Here is a 15,027-nt window from a genome sequence, read left to right as displayed (position 1 = left end):
CTGAGGAATAAATTAAAGAAAACGATCTGGAGAGAGATGAGTGAAAGAAATAATGCCGGGTGCAGAATGAGCTGTGAGTTGAGACGTTACCATTTAACCATCTGGAGTTGTACTGATCGGTCCTCATGGCTGTCTGCTTCCCCAGCGTACGGAAGATAGCAGAGTCTGTTCCCATGAAATCAATGTAGACTCCTGCATACAGCTCTCCATCTGTCAGTCACAGAGAAAGAAGAAGGAATGGTGTTGCGGAGGTGAAGTCATGACGGATGAAAACCATTTCGGGTTAAAACAGAGAACATGTAGTCCACCAGGGCCTTATTGAAACTTAAATTAAAAAGTTGTGTCATCCCTCCGGGCTTCATCAAAATCAGACTGATGAGCACGCACAGTGGCTGTGGCCACTCGGGGTTACAGATTTTAACTCTACATGGTGACAGGACAGCACCAAAAATACATCATACTTCAAACAAAACCTCATCAAATTCATTTCAGCAGTGTCAGAAATGTCACGCTCGGGTTGACCTCATCATTATATTGTAACCATACTTATATTAGACTCATTAGCGCCAATCAGTGTAATTTGAAAGGACAGCTGGATTGCCACAGTCAATTTCATGTCAGTTGGATTCATGGTGTATAGGTTAGGGGTCAATGAAAGCTTGATATTGTAGCCCTTCAGCATCACTACCAGGCCTGTTGGTGCAACGCTTTTAGCTCCAAATTTTGACACAATTAGACCCCAAGCTATCATGTCTGACATCTGCATAGACAGAAACTTCCTGACCCTCATTTTCCACACAGGAAAAAAAAAAAAGGTGAAACTTAAGAGCTCCTGCTGTCTAAACAGTGACATTTTGAAGAGGTACATGAGAGATGGCTGGCAAAATGGTGGTGTAAAAAAACACCCTCACGCCTAACCCAGGGAAATTCCAACTTCCTCTGCTGTGTCAGTGTGGTATGTCTCTGCCCTGCCAATTATGTAAGAAAACCTGTAGCTGATTTTCTCTGTGTTACAGTTTTGCTCGCCTCAGCTGGAATTGAGCTGACATGAGAGAGAAGCTCTCTCTCTGTCCCCCACACAAACACACATGCGGGGCAGAGGTCACCGACCAGCAGCCATGTCTGACCACCTGTAAGCTGCTGACAGCCAAGGACCACCCACTGACATGAGAGTGCACACATCAGTCTGATTACACTGATAAAACTATAACTGTACTAGAGTTGAAACAATTTGCATAAAATGCAAAAACTTCCCTGGTTGCAGCTTCCTAAATGTGAAGATTTATTATTACAAATTCAGTGTGTTTAGATTTTGGACTATTGCTCAGACAAAACAAGCTATTTTTTCATGTTTTTCATGGATGAATCAATTAAACAATGAATCAATTAATCAAGAAGATAATGGGCAGATTAATCACTCATGAAAATGATCACTATCCGCTGCCTTTAACTGTACATTTAGTGTATGATATGAGCATGGGGCAGCTACTATAACCAAGAAATAAGATTCTCTAGGAGAAAGATGAAATTCTCTTCAAGTAAACCTTCAAAAATATCTAAATCCAATCATGTAGAGTCTGACAGTTAATGAGGTTACATACAATCCTTTTGAGGCGTGCATAGAAACTGAAGTGGCTATAACCAGAGACATTATAATGCAGACTTCTTTGTTTTCCACAAATAGCTATTTAAAGCTGTCTGTGCATGTTGTATGAAGGGGAGAAACAACAACAACAAAAAGAAGCAGGGACTTACTGATCAAGGCAGAGACGCTGTTAAGTTTGGGGTCATAAGGACATTTTCCTTTCCCAGAATCCACTTTACCAGGTTCAAGTCGGAAAATATACTCCTGTAACAGTAAAGAATTAGGAAAAACACCATTAATAACTTTCTTGTTTTCCTTTCTCGTTTGTGAAGAGATTTATTGTGTTGAAGGAATCCTTTTTGCGTTTGGGTGGGAGGGTTATTCTCTTAATGCCACATGTACAAGGCACTTTGAGTACATGTAGATGTTTATAAGCAGCTTTAAAAGGCAACAGCAGCATCAAACTGATAATGCGATCAGCTGGGAGACAAAATAACAGTGACGAGCTGTGAGCTGTGTGACCCCACATCGCACAGAACAACAGACTCTCACAGCAGCGCTGCTGGATCTGCTGAGGGGAACAAAAAGCACACAAAGCCAGTTATCAGTGAGATGGAGAGGTGGAGGAAAATGCTGAGAGCAATCCAAAACTCATCCACCATGCTTCTGATGTTAGTGGCTCGAACAAGAATTCATTATTCCACAGTGCAAGAGGACATCTTGAACATCTGTGTCAACACTGGGCACGTGTCTACATCGGGTTTTGTTGGGTGCTTCAAAGCTGACTGATGATGCCCGACAGGTGGGAAATATGTGAGGGAAAGCAGAGTAATGTCCCTGGATGTTGGTTTTTTTAAACAAGATACAGTAAGACTCAAAAATATGTGTGGTAATGAAAATGTTACTATTCTTAACAACATGTAAATCAACCTCAAGGCTGTAATAACTGCAAATTTTGTGTGTCTACATGTGTTTAGCTGATGTTCTGAGGACTGAAGTGTTGTTAATAAAGTGAGTACAAGTAATTGACAGTGTGTGGGATTTTTTTTTGGTCCTTTCACAGTCTGTGTGTCCACATATGACATCACTCTTAACAGCCATTAAATGCTCCACTGGCATGAGAATAGCACATTTACAAAGCACTCTTGTGTTGAGTGCCACTGGAGGGAAGTATGATTCCCACACAAAAAATACATTCATAGTGAACATTTTGACAGTAGAGTTGTTTAGTCCGCTTAATCATCCAAGACGTATATGTAAAAAAACAAACAATATTTTATCCCCAATGCTCCATCTTAGACTGGAAATGTACTCCAGGTGGGCACCAGACTTATGAGCCTTTACAAAACTCCCTTCTGCCCACCTTCGCCTCCAAAGGCTCGGATGTAGTGCTGTAGTCTGCTGCCCGACTTGTTCTCCCTCCAGATTGGGGTGCCTGTAGGAAGTGGGACCCCTAAAAAAAAAGATCAATGCTTAATTTAACTGAAGCCCGTGACATTTAAGAGGAAAAGGGGAAAAAATGGAAATGCTAAAAGAAGGAGTGGAAAAAACAAGTAGACTCGACGAAGATGAAAAACTCTAAAAGAAAAAAATGGAAAGAAAAACGTCAAACTGGAGGTCAGAGTGGAGGGAAGACATCAAGAGAACCTGGTGGCTGACAGTCATCATTTAGTAACCATATTAGATCATGCAAACACATGCATAAACCATGCAGGACCAGGAAAGGAAACAGAAAAGAGAGAAAAGTGCATTACTTTCAGTACTGTCTGATAAAATGAAGAATGGAACTGATTAAAACAAATATAGGAATACTGAAGAAAACTAAAATGATCTCATTTCATCAAGGTATTTTTGAGGTGGAACTTGACACAAAATCTGCAAAAGGAAAAGCTCTGAAACAGCATCAAAAAAGCAGGAGGAGTGATGCAGTTGAAAGAAAACGTTTCCTGATAAGGGAAAAACTCAACTACGGACTAAAAATGTGTGAAGTCCTCTTGTGTGCCAAGCAGAAGAATCTCTGAACAACTGGTTTCTGTTTACATCTATGCTTACTGGGGAAAATCTTTACAGTGTGAAGCAACATAGCTTTTGGGCCTTAAGGGAGAAGCTGAATGACAAAGAGGCGAACTGACCTTTACATTGAAATCTGAACCCTCAAATTGAACAAGTGAGACTAAACAGGCGGACTGGTGAATGTAAGTGTGTGGACTTTAGCCGGGCCGGCAGCTGCTGCAGCTCTGGCGGCGGCCGGCGGTGCTGGGGCGAGGGGAGGGACGGAGGGAGGGGGTGAGGTACAAGGCCGATGATGGATGAGAGGCTCCATCAGTAATGATGGCCTTTCAGAGGCTCTCAGCCAGACAGAAAGACAGGCCACAGGCTCTGGTGTGTATAAACAGGTGAGGAAGGGAGGGAGGTCTGTGAGGAGGGATTGTTGCTGCAGATACACTGACAACGTACTATTCCCAGTAAGGGAAGATTGGTGCTGCAGCAATCTTTTAGCAGTGGCAGTTATGTGTCTGACCAACAGCAATAATAATGGAGATCTAGAGAGGACCGGCCATGTGCTTTTTTTTTTTTTCTTTGAATCTTCCAGACCGCGAAACGGCGCAAATCAATGAAAACTAAGAGGCAGAAAATGGTGGAAGAAAAGCAGAGGCCATGAAACTGAGGAGCAAGAGCAGAAAGAGACTCTCTAATCTAAGACTGATTGACAGATATGGTTCTTTAAGAAGCGGAGAGTAAAGGTCACAGTGTCTCCATGCTGCCTGGCTGTGTCTTTGGTTACCTGTGACCTGCGTCCTCGGTCCACGTAGGTGCAGATGGGGTTGTACGCCCCTGTTCCGCACACATACAGGTGGGTCCGGTTCCACGGCTCGATCAGACGGATGAAGTTTCCACATTCCCCCTGAGGGAGGGCAAAACAAAACCCCAACAGGATTAGAGACTTAGGTTAAAAAAGAAAAGATTCTGATCATGAAAATGCAGTGGAAAAAACGGTTGCATAACACATAATGCCCCACTGATGGTTAATAACCCCTCTGCCTGGCTTAAAACCATCACATCTATCATTTCCGCTGTTGGCTGGCTCGCGTTTGGCAGCTCTGTTCCCTGGCTCTGTGTGTCGGCCTGGCCCAGGCTCCACATCAGACCACACTGTCAGAAGGAAAATGTTTCCAAACACCATATAACTGTGCGGCAGAAACCAAGAAAAGCAGTGCATCTGAGCTGTCAAGTGTGTTTGCAAGGGGGATTGAGGGTAAACCCAATTCAACGTTCTGTCAGACTTGACAACTGAGAAACATTCTGGTTAGACCAAACAAGGCTGTTAAGTGAAAATTTGGGTTTTTAGAAAAGAGAGATTTTAAAATCCAATTAAGGACAAAGACATTGATGTGAAAATCTCAACGTTGGTTTATTTAGAATTTTAATTATTTAAGTGGGAAAAATTTCAGCAGGGACAACACTTTTCTTTTTGGAACTGAAGACAAAGAGGTGCTTGCTGTGCTTTCCAGGTCTACAGCTTTCTAATCTCTGTTTGCCTAACCAGCTGCCCCCCCCCATCCCTCCTTCCTGGTCTCAATCCACCGAAATCAGAACTCCAAATACTGAAATGTACAGGCTTATGATATCTGTTCAGATTTGTCTGTTAGTGACAGCTGGCGAAAAAGAAAGGATGTACCAAGCAAAAAAAAAAAAAAAAATTGTATGCAGAATGAGGGGGGGTGAGCCATTTTGGCAGATCTTAGCAACACGACAGATGCACGAGTCAGAGGTTTCAGAGGATGTGTTTTTGTGTGTGTGTGTGTGTGTGTGTTTACTGCGTGTATTATTCAGCACACAGTTGTGCTCCCCCACAGAGAGCACAGTGGGGATGATTGCCTTTGACCTCCTGCCTGAACCGACATCCCTTCTGAATTGCTTTTGAATTGTCATCATCTGTCATTCCCTAAAGAGCGGTCCGCCGGATTGCCAAGATGTCTCGCAGTAGCCAATTTTATTTCTTATTTTAGTGATGAAATTTCAAACCCACCTGACACACAAACACACACGCACAGACACACACTCGGAGGCTCATACATGCACACACACGAACATACAGAGGCCAATACGATGTAGCCAGAGGCAGTGAGAGGCGCGGGTCACCAAACACGCATAAATGAACATTCCAGTTGGATAAACAGCAGCCTGCGCTCTCTTACCAGCAGGGGAGAGAGCGGGGTTATTAGCCAGAGCCTCATCACTCTGTCGGTGCTCACCACTCCTGGCAGCGCCCACCCCTAACATGGATGAGATGAGCCTGTGTGTGTGTTTGTGTGTGTGTGTTTTCGGGGTGGGGGTCCGAATGTGTGAACAAAAATCAAAAGAGAAGGATCTGGTTTTTATATGAATTTCAATGATGAGTTTCCATCTCGTTCCTTGCGGGGGCTGTGCTGGCGGTGGCTGTGTTTGAATGTCTGAATCGTATTAACACTTCACACAGGCCTGTACCTCCCGGTGGCTAATTCATTTTGTCTGCTTGTCAAGACAACAAAGAGCAAAATAATTACAATTGTGCAAAAAGAAAATTAGATTAAATTAAAAATAAATAAACAAATAGAATATCTACATGTATGAAATATGTGGGTTAGTGTGTGGAATATGTTTTCATCTCTCAATGAAGGCGACTGAATGTCGCATGCTCGAGCTCCTGCTAGAGCTTAATTGGTGGCAGCTGTATGCAATCAGCAATCAGGGATGTAGAGACAGTGAATAAGCGCTTCACAGCCTGCAACACATTGGAAGGAGCTTTAAAACGTCCTTCATTGACCCCAAAGTCACATTCAAATCTGAAGTGTCCCCAAAAAGACTCGGTGAAAATGCGCTTGGGATTTTTACACACGGGTACCATCAGAAAAAATGATGTTTAAATGTGCAGCAGGTCACAAAGGACGCAGGTTCACAGCTGTGCTGCAGAATTTACTGGCACATTACAGGCCTCATACTTTGTCTGGGAGGTTGATGAATTGCTCAGCATGTGACAACAGCATGATTACTACTACAATTAATGTGTCCATTATTTTTTTTGACTAGTTGATTAAACGATTAACTGAGCACAATCTCAAATAGATCAACACTTATATTTGAGAAGCAGGCACCAGGAAAACATTTGGTATTTTTGCTTCAATGAATTGAATTGAAATGATTGTTACATCATCATAGTTGTTGGTAATTAAATTTCTGTCAAGTGACTTAATAATTAATAAACTAAGTGTAATAATTATCTGAATACTTACATTGGTGTCTTTCCCTGACAAAACACATTCAGTCTTCCTCTGGGGGGCAACAGGCCAGTGGATCTGACAGAAAAAAATAATCAACAAGCTGGGTTAGCTGTAAACTCCGTGTTGAGCTCATCCACTTTAGTGTTTACGTGGAACATTTCTTACTATGAGCGGCTCCTTGTTGATATCGTGCAGATCCAGAGAGAGGATGTAATCTTTGCTGCCCACATACATGCGGTCGTGGTCCTCGTCCATGCGAAGGATGCGGTAGTCGGTGGAGTTCAGCAGAAAGGAGAAGTGGTGAGCAGTGCCGGTAGACTTTAACTCTGCGAAAGAGACAAAAAAAGAAAAAGAGCGGAAAATAAATGCTTTTGTTTGTGCTGCGCCTGTAAGACTGTAGTGGAAAAACATAAAATACAACTGGGAGACAGAAACCACAGACAGGGTCACGGGAGATGTGTATAGGCTGCTCGATTTTGGCACAGAGATGCCCTTTGGTTTTTCTTCTTCATTCTCTCTGTACCAGGGGTGATGCACACACACAGTATGCTAATGTTGATGGCATGATAGTATGCTAATGATGCAGAAACCCACTATCAGACTCTCCTTAATTCATTTACAGAGACTGTTCTTTTATTCCTCTCAGCATTACGGTTACATCCTGCCATTGTGGGGTTATAGGCAGAAACAATCTGGTTATAAAAGCAAGGAAGGCAGGCAAACCCTACCTACTAGAAATTTTATTCACATACAACTAAACTGCAACAGCATATAAATTTTAAGGGAAATATAGGCACTGGATTACGCTCAGAGGCTATGTATTTTATGAATGAATGAAGCGTTACATTTATTAACGGCAGCAGAGTCATCGTACAAATGTCACAACAGAGACCGGGAGTCCCAACTGTGGTTATGTTCAGGCACTAACAACACTTGGTTAAGTTTCGGCAAAGTGTTTTTTGTTCTTGAGGTCACTCAACTTTTTCTGGAGTAAACCAGACCACAATCTTTCCCTGACCATAACCAAGTGCTTCCAGTGCCTAAACATAGCCATAAAGTGGTTTAATAATGCTGTAATTGTGGCCTGTGCTGGTTTTCCTTACTGGATCCCTCTATGCTGGACTGCCACTGATATCATGAGGTGCACTCACATAACACAGCTTCTATCACAGAAGGCCAGATAGCAGATAATGTTCAGGACCTGGAGGCATGACCCTGGGTCTCATTCCCCTTTTTTCCAATTCTGTCGAGCCGTGATAGAGATGATGGCCTTCACTGTAATCTCTTCTTGTGAATTCTCCATTTCAACACCAGCAGAAAACATGCCGACCGCTCCCAGGCTTAGTCCCTCATCATATCATGCATAACATTGCCACATCCTTTCCTCCGCATCACTGTTAAAACTATTTTGAAATAAAACTGCTCTCAAATGGCTCACATACTGCTCGGGGCGAATCACTGGTGTGTGAGTTTAAGTTACACTCGGCGTGTGAGGGGAGATAAGTGGAGATCTGGTGTACGCAAAGCAGCTTTTTCTCCCGGTCCTCCCATTACCTCCCGAGCTGTTAGAGAATCCGATAGGAGGGTCCCCCTCTCTTTCTCTTTCAAAGTACGCTTGGGAAAGTGGAGCTTGAGGAAGTTAAGCCTGCACTTGTGCTGTTCTATTTGCAGAGAAAACTAGAGTACCAGATAGAGGACGTGTTCATGTTCCACTTCAGTGGGACCAGACAAACACCCATACTGTTCTCTAAAAACCAAGTCTCAGAGACACTGATGATGAAAAAGACTCGCTCCAACGGCTACAACAGCTTTCCTTAACCAGGAGGAAGCAGACTGTCTTACTTTACTTGGAATAAAAGAGAGCATGATGTTCTCCACCTGCACAGAACGTGCTGAAATACTGACACGAATCCTCTGCCGGAAAGCCTCTGAGCTGCTGGTGTGCTGAGCTCCTTCAGGAACTGTGAAATGCTGCCGTCACGGTGCAGCATCACGACACGCAGTGGGTTGGATAAGGTAGTAAATAGGAGAAGACATGGCTGTCACCCGTGTAATTCTCATAAGTTCCCTCAAGACACATATTCTGTGATTTGTTCCCACTCTCATGGAAGGAAATATACAGTGGGCCTACAGGTGTTTAATTGACAGAATCATATTGTGGTGATAGGACCACACTGGGTTGTTGTTTTTGCAAAATATTGTTCTGTTCTATTAAAATCTAGGAGAACTAGTTACTAAAGTTTGTGTTTTACATGTGTGAATTTATCATCTGTGAGATTTTCATAAAATCCAAACCCATTTCGAGTACCATTTATAGTCATTATTTTTTCAGCAATAGTATTCAAATTCCATAATAACTTCTCTTTATAATACCATTCATTATCAGTGGCGGGGTCCGCCGTACCTGTAGGATTGCCATCAACTGGTGAAATACTTTTATTATGAAGCAGTAGTAGTATTTGACACCGACAGCAATCGCCCACCAAAACTTATTTTAAGAATTTTTTGACAGCGGATCAGTTTTAAAAATTGCAGGGAGTAATGGAGCAGCTGGACACATCAGGCTGCACACCTCCAACTCTGCCCTGCTGTTTTGTGGAAAACTACTTGTGCCACGTGCAACATGAAATCAGATCGCGACTGTGGTTATTTTTGACTGACTTCTTTATTAAAAGAGGGCGAGTTTGTTTGGCTGCACTTTAAACAGACACACCTGTTGCATTTGTGACAAAGTAGATGCTCGAGGAGTGTTTGCTGAGTGTTTAAACTGTAAACCACGTTACAGTGCTAATCACAGGTGTTGCCAAATCAACCAGGACTGAAAATTTAGGGATTATAAGCTCAACTGATATAAATTCCAACCACTGGTTCATGCACTTGTAAAGTTACATGAGGACACAGATGCAGGTGGTGACAGCAACCTGAGAATGAGCCCCACTGGATACCCCATGTTAAGCATCTACGCTCATGCGAAGACAGTATATGCAGACATACACAAATAGAGAACATCCTAAAACAGTACATCTGCACTCTTTCTCCACAGACATCCCGTCTCACTTTCCATTCTTGCCTGCTTGTCAACCGTACACTCAGCCAACTCACTGCTCTGGCAGGCCCAGTGGTCGAACGATACTGGAGCTTCAGGGACAGTCACCAGCTGACATCCCACATTTATCACCCCTGCACTCAGATTCACACTCAGGGGCATCTGAGCGGGAGCAGGCTGGCGGTGACTGGCTGTCACAAGTCCGACAGCGGTTAGGTCACAGCAAAGTTCAATGAGTGTGGAGAGACAGATAGACGAGGCAGACCAGACAGGCAGATAACCTACTACATTACACATAAACATTCATCAAAACACATTATTGTGTCTGACAGCCTGCCATCTTTCTATCTCTCTTCGTCTCAGTTTTCTCCTCAGAATCACAGGATCAATACCTACCAATTTTGGAGCAGAGCTAATTTTGTCCTGGGATTTTGTCTATTGATTTTACTAAGGCCACATAGATCATGAAAAAAATGGAAATCAAAATGGAATAATTATCTTCTCATAGAAAATTCACAAGCTGAAAATTATATCCAACTGTGGTTTAGACAACTTCTAGTTATTAAACAACTACTTAAACACTGTTCTGTTTTCCAAAGTTAAATGTCACTGGGAGACCACTGACAAATAATAGAAAAGATGTTTTCCTATGCTTAATGAAAATCATACAAAGAAAAGAAAACATCTTTTCAAGGTCTGAGTATTTCTGATAACTGATCAAGCTCTGGTCAAAGCATAAAAACAGTCAGTTGGTGTTGATGACACATGTTTAGCCTCATCACACCACTCTTTTTTAATGCAGCCCTCTTCTTAAGCTATAAAAAAAATTGTAGGAAATCATAATGTAAAGGACATAATGGTTTCATATAGGGCAGAACTGCTTGTCATTTACAAGAATTTCTCAACATTTCTACAGCACATGGGACTCATTCCAAAGCACATTTAAAGCCTATATGAAGAGTAAAAGGCCCCTCAGCTAAAATACAATGACTCTATCAAAGCTATACAGCACATTAACTCTATTCATCTTGCCATTTTAATCTGCGAAAATGAAGTGGCAATCTTGCACTTGGGAGAGATATTACATCTTTGCGAGACGAGACATGCTAAAACACATTTTCTTTGAAATAATGCCTGTGGCGTGGTGAGATAAGGAGTAAAGTATGATAACAGTCCACCTCAAAGCGCTCATAAGCTCCATTGTCAGCACAAATTCGTCTTCTCAGAGGCATTCCTGTGTGTGGCAGCTCAGCCTTAATTGTCCATGCCTCTGAAGCCAAGAAAAACGTTACACGACAGAACACAGCCTTGACATGGTGTTAAACGGTTGAATTTACAACCAATTGGTAAACTCAGCAATGAAGCGTCTGTCTTTAAAGACCACAGGATCTGGTGTGTATCACCAAGTTTCCCAGGAAGGTCTTTGTAATCACTACCAGACACACAGGCAGACAGTATGAAATCGTCTCTTTCTCTCTGCTGTGCATGTGGAATTGTCTTCAGTTTGATGAAGACCTTCTTTCTTGGATAAAACCCAATCTGTTCCAACTACTCTCCCAGAATGTGAATGACATCTGGTGGTAAACTGAGCCTGTCGTCTGTCCACCTGTTGATGTGATCCCTCTGCACTGTGGTCACTCTCCGCTCTGTTCTGCAGCCAAGGTATGTAGCCCTTCGGCCAGGCTTTGTACCATGGTGTGGTTTTCCTGGGTCGCCCTTAAAGGGACAGAGCTGACCCCTGTTTTGTATCTTTAAGAAGATGACGAAAGACATAGCTCCCAGACGAGCCTGCTGCTATCAGTTCTGGAAATCTCCCCTTTCTTCCAGTCAGTGTGTGTGTGTTACGGGTGAAAAAAAAAGATGGTGATGGGAGGAGGGGGTTTGAGGAAGCAGGCAACAGAAAATCCCACATACCTGCCCAGGCATCCCTGGCATGTTGTCTGAATTCCCCGATCTACTGGTGTGGCCCCACCTTGCTGCAGCTTGTCTGCAGCCATGCATGCAAAGATGTGCCCCTAAAAGGATTTTTATTCATCAAGTGAAGGACCCACTTTTCTTAAATATATATATATATACACCTCACTGTTTATTCACAGGTGAACTGATGTCACGGATCAAGGTTGAATCACTGTTAAATTAGGTTTTAAATTTTCTTCACACAAACTTCTTTTTCCTTTCACCTCCATTTGGTTTGTGTGTGTGCCACTGATTTATTGCTGCATGTTTTAATTTTTGTGGGTCATAACAGCAGTCACACTGTGAGAACTTGGTCCTAAACTTTGGACTGAATTGAAACCTGAATTTTGCCGCAGGCTGTCTTCGGTCGCCAGATCTGCTGTTAGTGGACACGTGTCACTGTGCAAGCTTAGGACCGCCATTGTGGTTTGCCGGCCACAGATCGTACCAAGTTTTTCTCACGACTGTCAACTTAAGTCTCAGACAGCTGGAAAACTCTAAACTGTGGTTAAAGAAGTTATAGTTGTCTAACTCTCAGCAGACATTAATCACAGAGGTTGCAGATCAGACAACGCTCATTAGTCATCTCTGGAACAATCATATGGGTTCTTCTGGAAAACACTGACAAACCTGAACTCTCTGACTCACTGATCAACTGTAAATGCAAACAATAAAGGATTACAAGTGTCTGTGTGTACTTCATTACAAATACCAAGGGCATAATGAATGTATAAGGCCAGGGCATCTTTGCAATTGCAAAGAACGAAGAGGTCATTGCGGATATCAGCAGGGCTGAACAGCAGTGGGAAGCCTTATCAGCCCGGCCTGTCGCTGCTTTGTGTTTGCCTCCGTTCAGCACCTCATAATCAGCATCTCAGCTCTCACTGGGGCCAGAACTATTGACTCAGTACACATGTCACTGGAACTGATTGCTGCTTACCTGTGCCTGTCAAGGAGAAATAATTGGCACCAGATTATGTCTTATCTCCCCTCTTCCGGATGCTGTCACTCAGATGCTCTTCACGCTTGTCTGCCACTGATACACTGTGCATGTGTGTGTATGTGTGTGTACATAGAAATAGAAGTGCAGCTTTCTGATCCTGACATCAAATCAGGGATGCCTGTCTCCTGCCGCACAAATCAAGAGCAGAGAAAGATTGATTTAAGTAGTGAGTTCACTTCCTGAGTGGAAACGAGAGATTATAACAAATCTATTTCTGCTGTTTCGGATGACAGGAAAGGTTAATTAAAGCACGAGGGAGTACGAGGGGGGATCTCTGGTTCAACTGACAGAGAGGGTCATTTACTGTAGTCTCTCTGGTCTGCAAACCTGACCTTCATTAAGTTCATGTTATACTGTACATGTAGTAATCAAAGAGGATACTGTAGGATTACATGCAGAGGAGAAGTACAAGACATGTGAAAGGCTTTTGATTCACTTTTCAAATGTAAATTAAACTCTTCCACACAAAAGGATCAACTATAATAAATTATTATTCTCCATTTTTCACAAACCCAGTAATGTAACAAAGAAATACTATATTCATTTGCTATTTCCAGCATAAACCTGCTGTAGTGTGACCACTAAAAGTCTGAAGTGCCTCATATGAATGCTACCAATGCTCTTCCCTCTGCCACGGACAGCTGCCCTCAATAGCCCTGAAGGGCCGCAGGTGAAAGGTTAAAGGGCACGAAGGGTCTGAGGTGAAAGCTCATCCTGGCCCCCTTACACACTTCAGCATAATCAGGATTATCTCTTGGGGGGGGTCAGGCAGGGTGCCTGGTCAGGGGAGATCAGGGTGGTCATGATGATACAGGAGGGGACAAGAACAGGGAGGGATGGGAAAACACAACTCCTGAGAGATGTTTGGAGGGAGGGCACTGAAAAAAGCATGTACAGTAAAGTGAGATCAAATCTAATTTTTAATATGTTTATTGTAGCGTCCTCACAAAGTGAAAAAAGCCTTTTGTGTAGTTTTTATAATCATCTTATCTGCTTGGTTACACAGAAATAAGTATAGCGAGCAGTGTAAGATTTAAGAAGACAGGATTTCTTCAAGCATATTTTACATTTCACAGACAAAAACTAAGTTGCCACGAAGAATGAGAAATCCATATTAACACATAGTTGTTACACTATTCCAGGAAATCAGTGTGCTGGCCGGCCTGACAACTCTACAAGACTAATCTCTGGACTTTGGCGAACATGAAAAACACTGGTTGGTTCCTTTCTTTGTTTACAAAATGCTCTATCCCGAGGCGCAGTCTGAGCCCGTGGCTGGCCATTGTAGGCACAAGTGTTTATGTACGTGTGTGTGTGTGTGTGTGTGCGTGTGTGTGTGGGACTGGGGTCGTGCAGATGCTGCAAGCCGCTGTAATGATGATGAATCTGTGTTTGTTGTTGTAACTGTGCTGTCGCTCGCAGCGAGCTGGTCAGGGTGGCGGCGGTGGTCAGTGGTGACGACGCAGGTTAGAGGGATTATGGAAAGGGCTGAATAATGAGACAGAGCTGGTGTGAATGAGTGAAAAATCCTCCTCTCCCTGACTGACCTCTGACCCGCCACTTAGAGCAAATACTCTCTCTGTCAGCTGCACTAACAAACACACAGATGCGCAGCGCTTTTTCCTCTCTTCATCCCTCTTTATAGATTTCTCTTAATCCTCTATTCGACTGGAGTCTCTGAAATTTGCATCGTCCCCGTCGATAAATCAGCTCTTCTCTGATTTGAACCAGAGCTGAATAGGGCCTAATTTTAAGAGTGCCCTCCTGCTTCTTCGTGTATCAAGGTCATGGCCAGTGTGTTGCTAGCTGGGGGCAATAAGAGGGGGGTAATTAGGAGGTAAATTTAGAGAGACCATTAGCAGCAAGTGTTGACTCAGGGTCCACTGGGGACAACAGCCCCGTCTGGGTGTTCCACTCTCCAGTCCAGCGCCGAGAATCCCCTCTATTCCCTGTGGTCATTTTTCACCCACAACAGCAAATGGTGTGGTGGAGGAGTGAGAATGGAGGGAGGAGTCCCACGGGTAGAGAAGCCTGACAGTGAACGTAAGAACTTCCATTTATCAAAACAGGCAGGACGGAGAGAGAGAGAGAGAGAGAGAGAGAGCAAGAAAGAGAGAGTGAGCCATGGAAACTCTGAGTCGAACTCTGAGAGAGCTCCTCACCAGCGAACACAGGG

The 15,027-nt window shown here is 43.2% G+C and overlaps 1 protein-coding gene across 4 annotated transcripts in view; it reads right to left on the bottom strand.

Annotated features, from left to right (window-relative positions):
- sema3fa (sema domain, immunoglobulin domain (Ig), short basic domain, secreted, (semaphorin) 3Fa) overlaps positions 1 to 15,027 on the bottom strand; it is a 49,340-nt gene that overhangs the window by 13,289 nt on the left and 21,024 nt on the right. For 3 of the 4 annotated variants that reach the window (XM_018686710.2, XM_051074479.1, XM_051074481.1), the window contains exons 3-8: positions 7,012 to 7,172; positions 6,859 to 6,921; positions 4,371 to 4,490; positions 2,949 to 3,038; positions 1,756 to 1,849; positions 91 to 210 (exon numbers count right to left, since the gene is read on the bottom strand). In XM_018686710.2, the coding sequence (XP_018542226.1) occupies positions 91 to 210; positions 1,756 to 1,849; positions 2,949 to 3,038; positions 4,371 to 4,490; positions 6,859 to 6,921; positions 7,012 to 7,172 (648 nt within the window). The remainder of the gene's footprint in view (positions 1 to 90; positions 211 to 1,755; positions 1,850 to 2,948; positions 3,039 to 4,370; positions 4,491 to 6,858; positions 6,922 to 7,011; positions 7,173 to 15,027) is intronic. The other variant, XM_051074480.1, reaches the window with a different exon arrangement.

The sequence above is a fragment of the Lates calcarifer genome, linkage group LG12 (genome assembly GCF_001640805.2).
Source record: "Lates calcarifer isolate ASB-BC8 linkage group LG12, TLL_Latcal_v3, whole genome shotgun sequence".
In the NCBI taxonomy this organism is placed as follows: Eukaryota; Metazoa; Chordata; class Actinopteri; family Centropomidae; genus Lates; species Lates calcarifer.
The sequence above is the reverse complement of the archived record's forward strand: the minus strand, read 5'-3'. Positions and strand labels throughout refer to the sequence as shown.